This window comes from Electrophorus electricus, chromosome 4 (genome assembly GCF_041902795.1).
Source record: "Electrophorus electricus isolate QZ-2024a chromosome 4, ASM4190279v1, whole genome shotgun sequence".
Taxonomy (NCBI): Eukaryota; Metazoa; Chordata; class Actinopteri; order Gymnotiformes; family Gymnotidae; genus Electrophorus; species Electrophorus electricus.
In genome coordinates this window covers 24,172,501-24,185,543 of record NC_137500.1, presented here as the reverse complement: position 1 = coordinate 24,185,543, position 13,043 = coordinate 24,172,501, and the positions used below count along the sequence as shown (strand labels likewise).

The 13,043-nt window shown below is 38.9% G+C and overlaps 1 protein-coding gene across 1 annotated transcript in view; it reads right to left on the bottom strand.

Moving 5' to 3' along the window:
• Positions 1 to 7,880: 7,880 nt before the first annotated feature.
• Positions 7,881 to 13,043, bottom strand: part of ppp1r18 (protein phosphatase 1, regulatory subunit 18) — an 11,298-nt gene continuing 6,135 nt past the window's right edge. The window contains exons 2-3 of the mRNA XM_035523891.2: positions 10,607 to 10,814; positions 7,881 to 9,815 (exon numbers count right to left, since the gene is read on the bottom strand). Coding sequence (XP_035379784.2) covers positions 9,796 to 9,815; positions 10,607 to 10,814 — 228 coding nt within the window. The 3' untranslated portion in view covers positions 7,881 to 9,795. The remainder of the gene's footprint in view (positions 9,816 to 10,606; positions 10,815 to 13,043) is intronic.

Below are 13,043 nucleotides of genomic sequence, written 5' to 3'. Positions count from 1 at the left end.
CGTATTACGGTATCCAGTTTGTGAAAAGACGTAAGGGGAAGGTTTATTGCACTTTTAGCGCAGACATTGAAAATATAAAATAAATGTGTTCTTCAGATTAAACATATCTTACTGAGGTATAATGCATCGGACATGTAGAAAAGTCTAAAATTTGTTGGAAATTCATACTTTCCCATTTAAAACCTATTTATTTTCAGTTAAATCCACCATATTCATAAAGATCACTTTCTTGGCTACTCATGAAAATATTTCCTTATGTTTTACTGTGAGAAATATTTACGGTTGAGAAATATTGTAACAATATTGTGCAAATGGCTAATCATTTCACTAGAGTACATTTTAAAATTGCATAAAATACACAAATCAAATGCATCAATTCACTCCTATATATTCTTGAAAGCTTTCCAACATATTCAGAATATGATAGTGTTTTTACTATAGGACTTTGGAGTCATGGGATAACAATGCTCTTAAATGTCCATTCCATTCACTAGATCACTACCTGAAGCTCACTAAAATACACAAATCAAAATGATCAAATCACTTTAGTAGATTCTTAAAGTACACTTACTCTTGTATCCATGGCATGGGACAGGAGTTGTTTTTACCAGTCTTCTTAAACCCACATTTGGGGGTGTTACTAGTCATGGCTGCCCTAGCAACCTGACCTATATGACCTGATCTGAACACTGCTGACCTGAAGACCTTGGTGGAGCAAGGTTAAGATGTTGTCTGTAGCCTAAGCTTCCAATATCCACAAAAAGAAATCCCTGCACAACAAATGCAATATATAAAAGTTTTATTCACTGTAAAGCAGCTGAATCATTTAATATAATAGAAAATAACTTGAAAACTTTCACAAATGTACTTAGTGTAATTTCTGTTTAAAAATGGTGAACAATGCAAGAAATGTCAGCGCTTGCAGTTGTAACGTTTTAGCAGGGACAAGGTGAGGCAGTGAACAAGGGAGGCAAATAAAACACAAACAGGGAAAACACCAAAGTAAAACAAACAAAACAAGGATGACACTGGCAAAAATGACAACTCCACATGACCAGAATTACCAAAATACCCGAAAGACATGACAGGGAAACAGGAACGTCAGGAGGGTGGCCAATCGTTACAGAAGCCCCCCTACTAAAGCATGCAAAAACAGAACATAGGACTAGGACAAGACACGGATGAGCATAACAGGCAAGACGCGGAGCAGGGACAAAACCCAGACAAGACAACAGACAAACAGGAGACTCAACACGAGAAGACAAGGGGACGGATACAGAAACCGGAGAAATGGAATGGATAGAAATCGAGGGAACAGGACAAGAACCAGAAACAGACGTAGGAGCAGAGGCAGGAGTTCAAGTAAGAGAGCAGGAATAAAAGTACTACATAAAGCAGAGACAGGGACGTGACCAAAAGAGAAGCTAGGGATGATGAGGCAGGACAGGAAACAGAACCATCGGCGGTTGAGGAAGTTGATCTGGACATAGAAGCCTGAGGGACACAAGCGGGCATAGAAACAGAACCTGGTTGAAGAGCAGAAACAGATGGGGGAGGACAGAGTAGAGTAAACAAAGAAGCTACAGCTTCAGGACTACAGAGACATAGAAGGACTGCGGTCAGGGAATGTGACAAGACCAGGAGTGTGTATGGGACTTGGGGTTAAACCATGAACAGGTACAGGAGTCAGGGCAGACCGAGGGACAGAGGTAGGACGGGGAAAGGGAGTCAGACCGGCAATATGGCTGGAACAGGAGGCGAGTACAGAGTAGGGAGAGAAGACATTCATACGAGGTGTCGCTGTGAACACTAAATGCCACAAGGTAGGGTAACAAGCTTCACTGGGGTAACAAATAGGCAAGGATGGATGGACAGGAATATGGACAAAACAGGGGCTGAGGAAACAGTAGAAGCAGACACTGGGGCAGTAATAGGGGCTGGCGCAGCAGCCTCAGGGAGCAAAGGAGGTAATTACAGGAGTGGCATGAACTGTAAACAAAGGAGCCATTGGAGTCAGGGAAGTTGCACAAGAGGCCATAAGAGTCACTGGCTGGCTGCGAGGTGTGGCAGAAGGAGTCCCAAGCACAGGTGAGTCTTGAGGAGCAGCCACAGGGACAGGCGGAGCAGCTTCTTCCACTCCAGGAACAAGAGTGGGCAGGGCAATGATCTCCATGCCAGAAACAGGGACTAGCCGAGCAGCATCCTCTACTCCAGGAACAGAGTCTGGCTGGGGGACCAGCGGTGCAACAGCCGCAGAGGGCAGGTCCCAACCTGCAGCTGTTGCAAACACCGGGCCAGGAAGGACTGCTTTACCCCGAAGAAAGGTTTTCATAAACAGTACCTTCACAAGCTCAGGGGAATTAAGGCGGGTCAGTTTCCGAAAGTATATGCGGCACTGCGTAATAAATCTCACCACTGACTGGTCCTCCCCATCATACTCTCTCAGGGTGGCCATAAGTGAGGGCAAAACCAAAGGCCTCCCTCCTTAAGCACAGAGAACAGTCTTGAGATAATCGGAGTCTTCTTGTGGGAGCAGACCAGTGCCCCTCCCAGCGTGGCGTGAAGGTGGCTGAACTGAAGCGGACAGAACACGACGTGACTTAACGAGGCCCTCATGCTGAATTCTCGTTAGCAGTTGGTTATTCTGTAACATTTTAGCAGGGACAAGGTGAGAGGCAGGGAGGCAAATAAAACAGACATGCGGGGAAAACCCAAAAGAAAGAAAGAAAGAAAGAAAGAAAGACAACTCCGCACATGACCAGAATTACCAAAATAAATGACAACATGGGAAACCAAACACAGGGCTTAAATAACCAAGACAATCAAGCACTAACTAGACACAGGTGAACGTATGAACAGGGAACAACAAAACAAGGACTGGATTTAAGGAACAGACAAGGGGCGGAGAAAACGAAACCAAGAAATGGAACACTCAGGAAGCAAAGGAAAACAGACGGAAACAGGGATGTCAGGAGGGTGGCCAATTGTTACAGCAGTTAGCTTTCTTCCAAGTGATATATAGTATAAAAAGTGATATATAGAGACAATAAACACAAATTTGCCATCCCATTACTCCAAACTACTAAAGTAAAACTAACTGAAAGCCATAGGTGGGTAGGTGAGTATGCGTATATCCAGAATACAGATGAGTGATCTGATGACAATTTGGATACTTTATTTTATAGAACTTCAAATTTTGCAGATATGGAACCAAATAGATATTTGACAGAATTTTGCTACCCCATTATTCCAAATTCCAAATTACTCAGTAAAAATGAGTAGTTTTTAGGATATCCACCAAAAGCCATCAACCATCTGGAAAAGCCTTCAGGACATCACCAGCTACCAAAGACAACACCTCCAGACAATGTATGATCATCTGCTGGTAACGACCTTAAAAGCCCAGCACCCCACACCTATTCAACCACAATCCACACCTCATCAACCCCCAGCTACCCATTAAGCCTTCCCTGAAGCTCTGAGAGGAGGATGGGTGACTATTCAAAAAAAAAAAAAAAATGAAGAAAGCACCTGGCCCTGAAGGAGTTTCAGCCTCATCTGCAGGCCTGCACAGACCAGCTCACATCTGAAATGCCTACTCCAAAGCCATCCTATTATTTTACATTTATGGCATTTAGCTGATGCTTTTATCCAAAATGACTTACAATTATGACTGAGTGCAACTTGAGTAATTGAGGGTTAAGGCCCTTTCTCAGGAGCCCAACAGTGGCAGGGCTTGAACCAGCAACCTTCCGATTACAAGTCAGGTACCACTACCATTTTAAATTCCTACAGTAAACATGACTGGAAGTCATAGGTGGGTAGAAGAGTAAATGCCATTCAAGAATTTAGTGAAGAGATCTGATACAAATTGGATTTGTTTATTTTATACAGCTTCAAAAGTTGCATATATGTAACCAAATAGACATTTGGTCATTAAAATGTCAACAAGTATTTTAATATAAAATTACCTTTTGATAAAATTTTCTGGATGTGTCAGTATAATTTTACAGAATCAATAAACAATGCTGAGAAAAGTAAGAGAACTTATTAAAGAACTCTATCTGAACAGTCCTGTTAAATTTACTGTGAAATTCTGCTATATAATCAAATAATGCTCCAATAAAATGTTTATTTATTTACTGCCTTGTTTTGTTTGGCAGCATTTGCAAACAAATATGAAAACAAATATGAAAACAGTCAAAGAATCAACAGAAACAACAGTCACAGAGAGTGCCATTTTAAAAAATTAAGATGCATTGAACAACGTGAGACTGCCCTCCACTGGTCTTGTGAAAACACTACACTGAAAAAAATATGAACGTGCAGAGTAACTGTATTAGGAAGTGGATTAGTAAAAATATCATTAATTGAAAATACTCAATTTTTGTTTAAATATAAGTAAATGTAAGTATAAGCAGGAAGCTTTAAAGTGAAATGAAGATAAATATGCAAAAACAGAGACAATGCCTTGAGATTTCAGTGGGTTAAACATATTATCCATGTACACAAGCTGATCCAGGATCAGTGTATCTGCACAGTCCAGAAAACCAGTGAAGTCCCTGGGAAATGGGAGTTTTTACTGTCACGAAAGAGGGCACTTGATAGTTGCATGTCCAGCTTTGATACGTAAAAACATACAAAAGGTAAATGTGGTCAGTCTGTTTTTATTCATTGTTTGTTTGTTGCCATTTAACCCCAACTCATTATTTAATCATTTTTGTCACTGACCCTATCTAGACTGGGTCGTGACATCTGTTTCAGCAACATGCAACTCAGTGTGCTTCAGGACCCTGGACAGCTTCCAGAACAGAGCTAATGAGATTCAGGTGAAGCTCCTCAGAGAGACACTCCTGAACTCAGCCAATCTACTGATCTCGAATTAGCTCAGAGCCAGATGAAAAGCCAGCCGTGCTCAGGGAGGAACTGCTGTTGTCTCACACATTGCTCATCTTCTTCTCAGAGGCAGAGAGACAGTGATCTCCAAATGTCCAGAGAACTGAATGAAGACACAGATTTACAAAACACATCAGACTCTTACCCACACCTGGCCAATTATAAAGAGTTTTCCTGATATTTTCATCTCTGTTTACTATTTGTTCCACAGTGTATTGCACAGAAATAGCACAGGTCACATTGCACAACTGAATCCAACAAGAAGAAACAACAAATATCTCATTACAAAAGCCTGCTGATCATGCAAATAAAACAGAGGTAAGCTTCTCTGTTTGCATTTGAGTGAGCAATGACAACTACATATATAATTTGCACATTGAACATCAGCCTGTGATACACAGTAGAATATCTTTTCTTTAAATAAGTGTGTTCTCTATCATCATTGGTCTGTGGATTGGGAGAATCAACAGCCAGGTCTCCTTGTATTTATTACTACATTTATTCATAGAGAGGCCCAAAGGTCTAAACATGAGCTTAACTACTAAATACAGTTAACTATGCCTTGCACATTCTGACCTGTACTATGAATATATTCAGAAGTAGACAAAGCTGCATTTGAGTCAAATTAATAAATTAAATACATTTCTGTTCTGGGTGATATTATGTGTCTATTTACTTATCCATAACATTAACAACAGAAAACAACCAAACATTTTCAAAAGATCTGTAACATAACAGTCATAGCTTGTTAGGCTGTAATATGCATAATAGAAAAATAAATGGGATATGCTAGTTTCATTGAAGTTTATTTGACAGCACTGTGCTTGAACATTGTTTTTGATCATTGTTCCAGCTGGCAAACCCACAACATCACAGGGCCTGTCCAACAGCTTCATCTTAGCACAGAGCAGTTTTGTCTCCAAGCTGAAGTTGGTATAGTAACAAAGCAGATGTAACGCGCGTGGCCCGAGTGCTGAAGGGCATGGAGCAGGACGCACAGACGTCCTCGACAAGGACGAACATTTAATTAAAACATATGTTTAAAACAACATGTTTAAAACATAAACACAACGGCACTCACGCGTATTACAAACAAGGAACATGAAATGGTTAACAATAAACAGACACGATAAACAGGAATACATGTAATAACGACGATGCTAACATTTTACATTAATACGCTACATTAACAATGACCAACGATACTGCACATACCAACAAGGATTTAAATGCACAGACAAGACAAGGTGCAGGTGTGTACAGGCATGGCCACAAATATAACCTCCCAAGTTATGTGGTGGGCGAAACCCTGTGACTCGCGAGAGGCGAGCGTTCTGTCACAGCAGGACTTAATGCTATCATCTTTTGTGGAAACCAAAATTTCCAAAATGAGCTGGGTGGGTCTCAGTAAGCACTGTTTGGCTTATCATTCATGTATGTCTCATTTGTAATTAACTGCATTTGGATCCTCACAGTGACTCTGGGTCTGCTATGGGTAGGAAAGTACTCACCATGGAAGAGCAGATGAGTAGCAAGCAGCCTGTGTAGAGTAGAGAGGAGACTTTTATAAATGTATAAATTTGGAGAATTGTGTAAATGTATTTAAGTGTGTTGCTTTAAAATAGACCTGAATACTGGCAGAATCTTATATTTTTTGTGATTAGAAAACTTCACTAATTAAATAGATTAAATGCTCAGTCATAATTGTAAGTTGCTTTGGATAAAAGCATCAGCTAAATGCCATAAATGTAAATGATTAGAAAACGAACTAATTAAATACATGTGTCATGCTTGGCCCCTTCCTAGTGTTCTGGTTGCATTGATTTCCTGTCTTGTGTCTTTGTTTTGATTTACTTTCTTGATTTCATTGAGTTCTCTGCCCCTTTTTAGTTTCACTTGTGTTTTGTTTAGCTCTCAGTAACCTATGTATTTAATCCATGTTTTTGCCTCAGTGTTTTGTTGGTCATTGTTGTTTGATGTCTGGACCTGTTATACAGTTTCTGACTAATTTGTGTCTTATCTGCCTTACTATTGTTTTGTATTTCTTGCTTTCTGCTATTTCTTTGTTTTATTTTCTGCTTCCTCTGCTGCCTTCCAAAAATGCTGTAGAGTTCACTGACCTGTTGCCATGGTAATGAGTACAGTAAAGGATCAGTTACAATGGTGTTACAAGCTGGTTGAGGCACATATCAATCACCCTTATGCTACTGACATCAGCAGAGTGGCTGTAGTGGTAAAATCATTATAACTATTAGAGAGACCACACAGACTGATACTCTCTTTCCATAGTACATACTTTATGTATACAGTTAGGTGCAGTACATATTTAATAGCATAACTAGAATTAAATAACATATATGTTATGTATATATCTTAGTACATACTTAACATGTATTTCAACATGTGGAACATGTACGATATGACATGTAAGTTAGATGTGAGACTCAGTGATTAGGAACTCAATATAGAGTTACATCTCATGTTGTAAAAAACTGTACGTAGGGGAGAATGGACCTAAATGTACTATATGCATCATAGACCCTCTCCTATGTATAAGTGTGTGTGTATTAGAGACGCGTGTTTGTGTATGTGAGGTGTCACACTGCTCCACACACTTGTAGTGTTGATCAGAGAGTTTTCAGTCCTTTAACGCAGTCCCAAACAAGGAGGTACATATGTTATCATTTCATTTTAAATCTGTGTAATACAGAGCAAAAATTATAAACACTGCAACACTATCTAAACCCTAGGGCCTGTAGTGTCTCGGGGCACTTCCCGGGCATTTGGTTTTCATTGTCAATTTATGGCCACTAGGTGGCACTGTGCACCAGAGTGCTTAAAACACTCTAATCAAGGATATAATAGAATAATGGACCGGTGGTTCTGCCTGTATATGATTGGACCATTTTACGAACAGGAAACATTCTGAGCACACGGCCTTATTGTGTTCAGTGACAACAGAAAACAGAAATATAATCTTACAATCCAGTTATAATTATTTATTATGATATAGATTTTCGAAGTCAAAAAAACTATTAAACAAACTGTTCCAATTTTAAACGTATAGAATTCAAAAATGCAAACCTTATGATTTACAACACTGTTCTTCAACATTGCTTTGAAGATCTCTCCATTTTAACCCTCTAGTTGCAGTGCTTTGTTCACTGTTTTATTCCTCAGATTTGCTTTGTGATAACGCATGTTGTAAAAATCACTAACTATATATAAATAAATGTGACTTTGTATACAGCAGACATAATCAACACATCCATGCATGTTTGTACGTCAGTTCTGTCAACCTCCTTCCAGCTATGTGCATACACATCTGTCCTCCAAATTTGTTATATCTAACATCTTTTCAATCTACTTTAACAAAAACACTTCAAAGCTTTAGTTTATAGCTTCGACATTGGACATGGCGTAATGTGTTAGCCCTGGAGTCACCGGAATAATACGCTGAGATGATGATTAGGCTCCTCAGGGGAGACACTTTGACCAGAACGTAACTTTCATTTGTAACTTGCCTTCTTTGTTCTCACCAAAGTTCGCAATATGTACATAGATTTAAAAAAAAAAAAAAAAAAAGATACAATATGATTTTATCTGCAAAGTGACTTTCCTGTGGTAGGTACAGCAGTCAAGACAGCTCAAATTTGGTTCGTGTATGGGTGTGTACACGAGTGATAGGCAGAGAGAGAGAGACAGAGTGAGATGGACAGTCTAACATTACTTTTCTATAGCTGGTAAGATCTGACTGGGAGCACCACCCGTGTGATGAATTTGAACAGACCACTTAAAAGTCTGTAAATCTAGTTTTCATTAATTTTATATGTACAGATACACCAAATTGACAAATTCAAGTTTTATGCCAATCAAATGAAAGAAGCATGATTTATTATGAAAAACTGAACACAACAGGAGAGCTAAATACAAGACTATAGAATGAATGTAAAATCTGTTTTATGAGTGTAAAATATATTAAAAAGTTTAAGTTAATTTTTCAGTCTTTAACTATACAATGTATCCCCTCAAAATCTTTTATGAAAAATTTATAATTCAGCAATTTTCCTTGGGATCAATAAAGTATAAACCCCTAAATCCTTAAGATCAAAAGGACCACTGATAAAAGCCTTGTTAAGATATTTTCCTTCAGCCATTGCTCTATACACAGAGTTTAGGATAAAAGGATATCCACATATCCCCTGGCTGTGTAAAATCTAATCATGAGATTTAACCAAAAATAGGAAGTGTCTGTCAAACCTAAAAACCCATACCATGCATTAGATTTTCAGTAGTAGATTGGCATAGTGGATAAAATGTTTTGCTTGTTTTTTTATGATGTGCATATAGAAAGAGAGATATGGCACTAGACATACAATTACTTTCCTGTGTTCAGCCACTATGAAATACTGTGGTTTGTGATGTGTTCTCTTAAACATTCTTCACCTTTGCTTCCTGTGTGTTCTTTATGATCTGAACCATGACTAACACGGCCATCAGTACACAAGAATAAAACAGAGTCTAGCACACACTTCTGCGAGGTTTCTTAACTACATTTACTCCAATTCCAGTACCCAAAGGTTCACAAATCCTTGATATTCTGTGAAAGGTGTGATCAATCTGGATTTGACCTCTGTAGAACTCCAGAAGCTCTCCAGCTTTTCAAAAATCCTGAACCTGAATGTTCTTTTTAAAATAGATTGGCTCAGTTGTTAAATGTACAGCAGTTATTTTTCAATAAGCTATATCATTATTTCATTCAAGTACAGTATTCTATTAAATTATGGTAAAGAGAATACTGACAGATCAACATGAAAAAATGAAATTATGAAACTATTTTCATAAGCAAAAACACGCCCTTCAAATGGGAACGCCCCTCCTCTTCCTCTGGTACAGCATTTAACGTCGACATGATTCATCTGAAGAGTGAGAAAAGGGCAGTTAGCACAACACTCTTGAAAGTCATTAAAGAATGTCATGTTTGGACAGGTGACTTCAATCACAGATCCTCGTGTTTGTGTTAGCCTGCATGAACAAGTTAGAAAGGTCCATCCAGGTAGTTAGTGGTCCAATGGACAGAAACATAACTGATGAACAGGAGGGGTGACAGATTGTGTATGACAACAGACTGGACATACTAACCAGTGTTGATCCCCTGAGAGGCATCAGCCTGTTCACTTGTGCATATTAAAAATTAAAGTAAATTTCATTGTATACATGGAACACACAATTTACTGTATCTGAATTCCAAAACATTGAATAAGGTATTTTTTTTCTTGTGTTATTAATAAGTGCTCTGAAACTGTAGTGTGTTATATTTCTGATATCCTGTACCAATAATGTACTTACTTTACAGACTATACTAACATTTACGAACACCAACATGTCAAAACCACATTGAAGAGCATTGCTACTGTTGTAGAGCAAAGCCATAAGGAGGAACTTGGTACCATTTTAACTGTGCTGTAATACAGTACAAATATTAAGATTTCTCCATATGGTTTTAATCTATAAGGAAAAAGGTAGGAGTGAAGTAACACCTGTACCATAAACAGAAATTGAAACACTGGACTGAACTCACAGGACTGTCTCATGTCTGTGTTTTAGAACAGCTGCTCGCACTGTGTATTGTGAACTGCATTATGCACTGCCTTGTGTATGGGTGAATAGTTTGTGTGATTGTGTGTTTGTTTAGGATTGGTGAACTGACCCACTCGGATCACACGAGCTGTTCCTATCCCTGCACCCAAACTCTTGGAACCATGGGCTGGAAACGTTCTGCCTTCCTCCTCTTCATCACTCTCAGGCTCCACCCTCACATACTCCTCACACACTCCAGGGAGGGATGCGAGAACAGATGCCTCTGATGGGTACTCGCACACATGCTCCAGCTGAGAGTCATCAAAACATACCCTCATCTGGCAGGGAGAAAGAAAAAAAGAAAAACATTCAGCATTTATTGTTAAATGAGTAAACTTGTATTCTAAACATGTCATTAGCTCCCAGAATAACATTTCCAGCCACTTTATTAGAAACATTGACCTTGTACTAATTCATCAGCCATATTCTGACATGTTATGTGTCTAACAATAGAACCACTGCAATTATTTGTGTAATTTCACACCCAGTGGTGAGATGGCATCATGTGGGCATGAGCAGGTGCAGGATAGCCAGGAAACAGTGGCAGATGCCCATTTATACATGTGTTACTCAGTTGGGTCTGGAGTGGTCGGCCACACATTTCGGATAGTAGTGGTCAGAAACTGGCCAATAATTAATAGCTAGCACACATTTTGGATGGCAACCTAGGGGCAGTAGTCTTTACTCCGACTACAGTGGTGTAACTAATGAAATGGCCGTTCCACAATTACAAAGTGTTTTGAGACGAAAGAAAGATGCAAGTAGAGACAAGGTGATAAGGTGAGATTCTCTGACCTTAACTTTATCTGCTGTGAACCTAAGAACTATTGACTGAAGAAACATGGTTTCTTCCACCTGCCCTCTTAGGGAGTTTAACCTTCTCAATGCTGATAACATTAGATATCTCTGGACTCATTTCTGTAAATCTGCTTTGTGACAACATTATAAATGCGCTATTTTATCGGTGAGCGGCAGGGAAGCGGACGCATGTGCGGAGAAGAGCGAGGGGAAATCCAGTATCAGTATAACGGTCCAGGATCGTAGCGCCAACATGGAGATTACGGGGACACATGATAAACAAAAAAAGGGCTAGGATAAACGAAAGATAGGAAACACAAAGCAAAGGTACACGAAGGAAAACAGGGAAAACTCGGTGCTAAGAAACCTAAAGTACAAACTTACGGGTATAGCGAGACGGGCTTTCAAAACCATTCAAACTTTAAACTAATCAAACACAATAACCCTAAGTAACAGTAAAAACACAGTGTGCACAACAGGGTTTAAATACATTAACTTAACAAGCCTAGAAACGAGGGACAGGTGTGGAAAATCAAACGAGGGGCGGAGAAAACGAAACTACAGCATGGAACTAAAAGGCAAGACAGGGAAAACATGGAACATGGAAGCTGGGAGGGATTAACCGTGACAGCTATAAAAAATAAAACTGAACTGAAATAAAGTGAAATGATATACAATTAATTTAATTGAATAGAGTGGTCTTCTAGTAACATTAGCTATATGGTATTTAAAAATAAAAGTTTGCAAGTAGTCGCTACAGAAGGAAAAAGGACTTGGAGTGACGCTGAAGTTGCTTGTTTTCTGGTAACTAACCGAATATGTTCTTCCTTATTTACTTTGATGCGTCAGATGCATAATGTTATGTGCACGACCAAAATGATAATGTTTTCATTTTCAAATATGTAGCTAAATATGCTGTCAAAGTTGTAATATTTTGGTACTAGTGATATGGCACAGTGATGTGACGTTTGCTTCCAGTCCTGGGTAAGCAAGGAAAAACAACACCTGTGATAATGTATCATTTAATTAGCTAATTATCAGCTACTTCTTGCTATGTATTAATTTGATGTCACTGCCAATGCACACTAGCTGAGTTGAACCCTTAAATCTTCTAACCTCGCTAACGGTCTTTGGTGGGTAAAACGCTACGGAGTGTCCATCCGTAGCACTGATTTTGTAGGGAAAAAAACTAATGCTGCTAAAACTAAAAATGTTGCTAAAATTAAAATGATTCTCCTACATGTTAGAAAATCAGCCCTATTCTATATCAGTTATACTGGCTCTTTATTCGGTATAAACTCCTGTTTAAATACAAAGTTCTGCATCTCCCTACCTAGCTGAACCCCTATGCTCCAACCGGACACTTCGGTCCGCTAACGCAGGTCTCTTTTCCATCCCCAGGTTTAGACTGGTCTCTGTAGGAGGCAGATCTTTTAGTGTCAGGGCTCCAAAACCATGGAACACTCTGCCTCAATCTCTCCGTCTCTGCTCTTCACTCTCCTCTTTAAAATCCCAACTTAAAACACATCTCTTTTCTTAACATTTTTTATCATCTTTTTCTGTTGATAGTTTTAATGTGTTAAATGTTTTACTTTTGTTCTTCATCTGTGTTATTATTATTGTAAAGCGACCATGACTTTAAGAAAGGTGCTATATAAATTAAACTGATGATGATGATGATGATGATTACTATGACTACTACTATTATA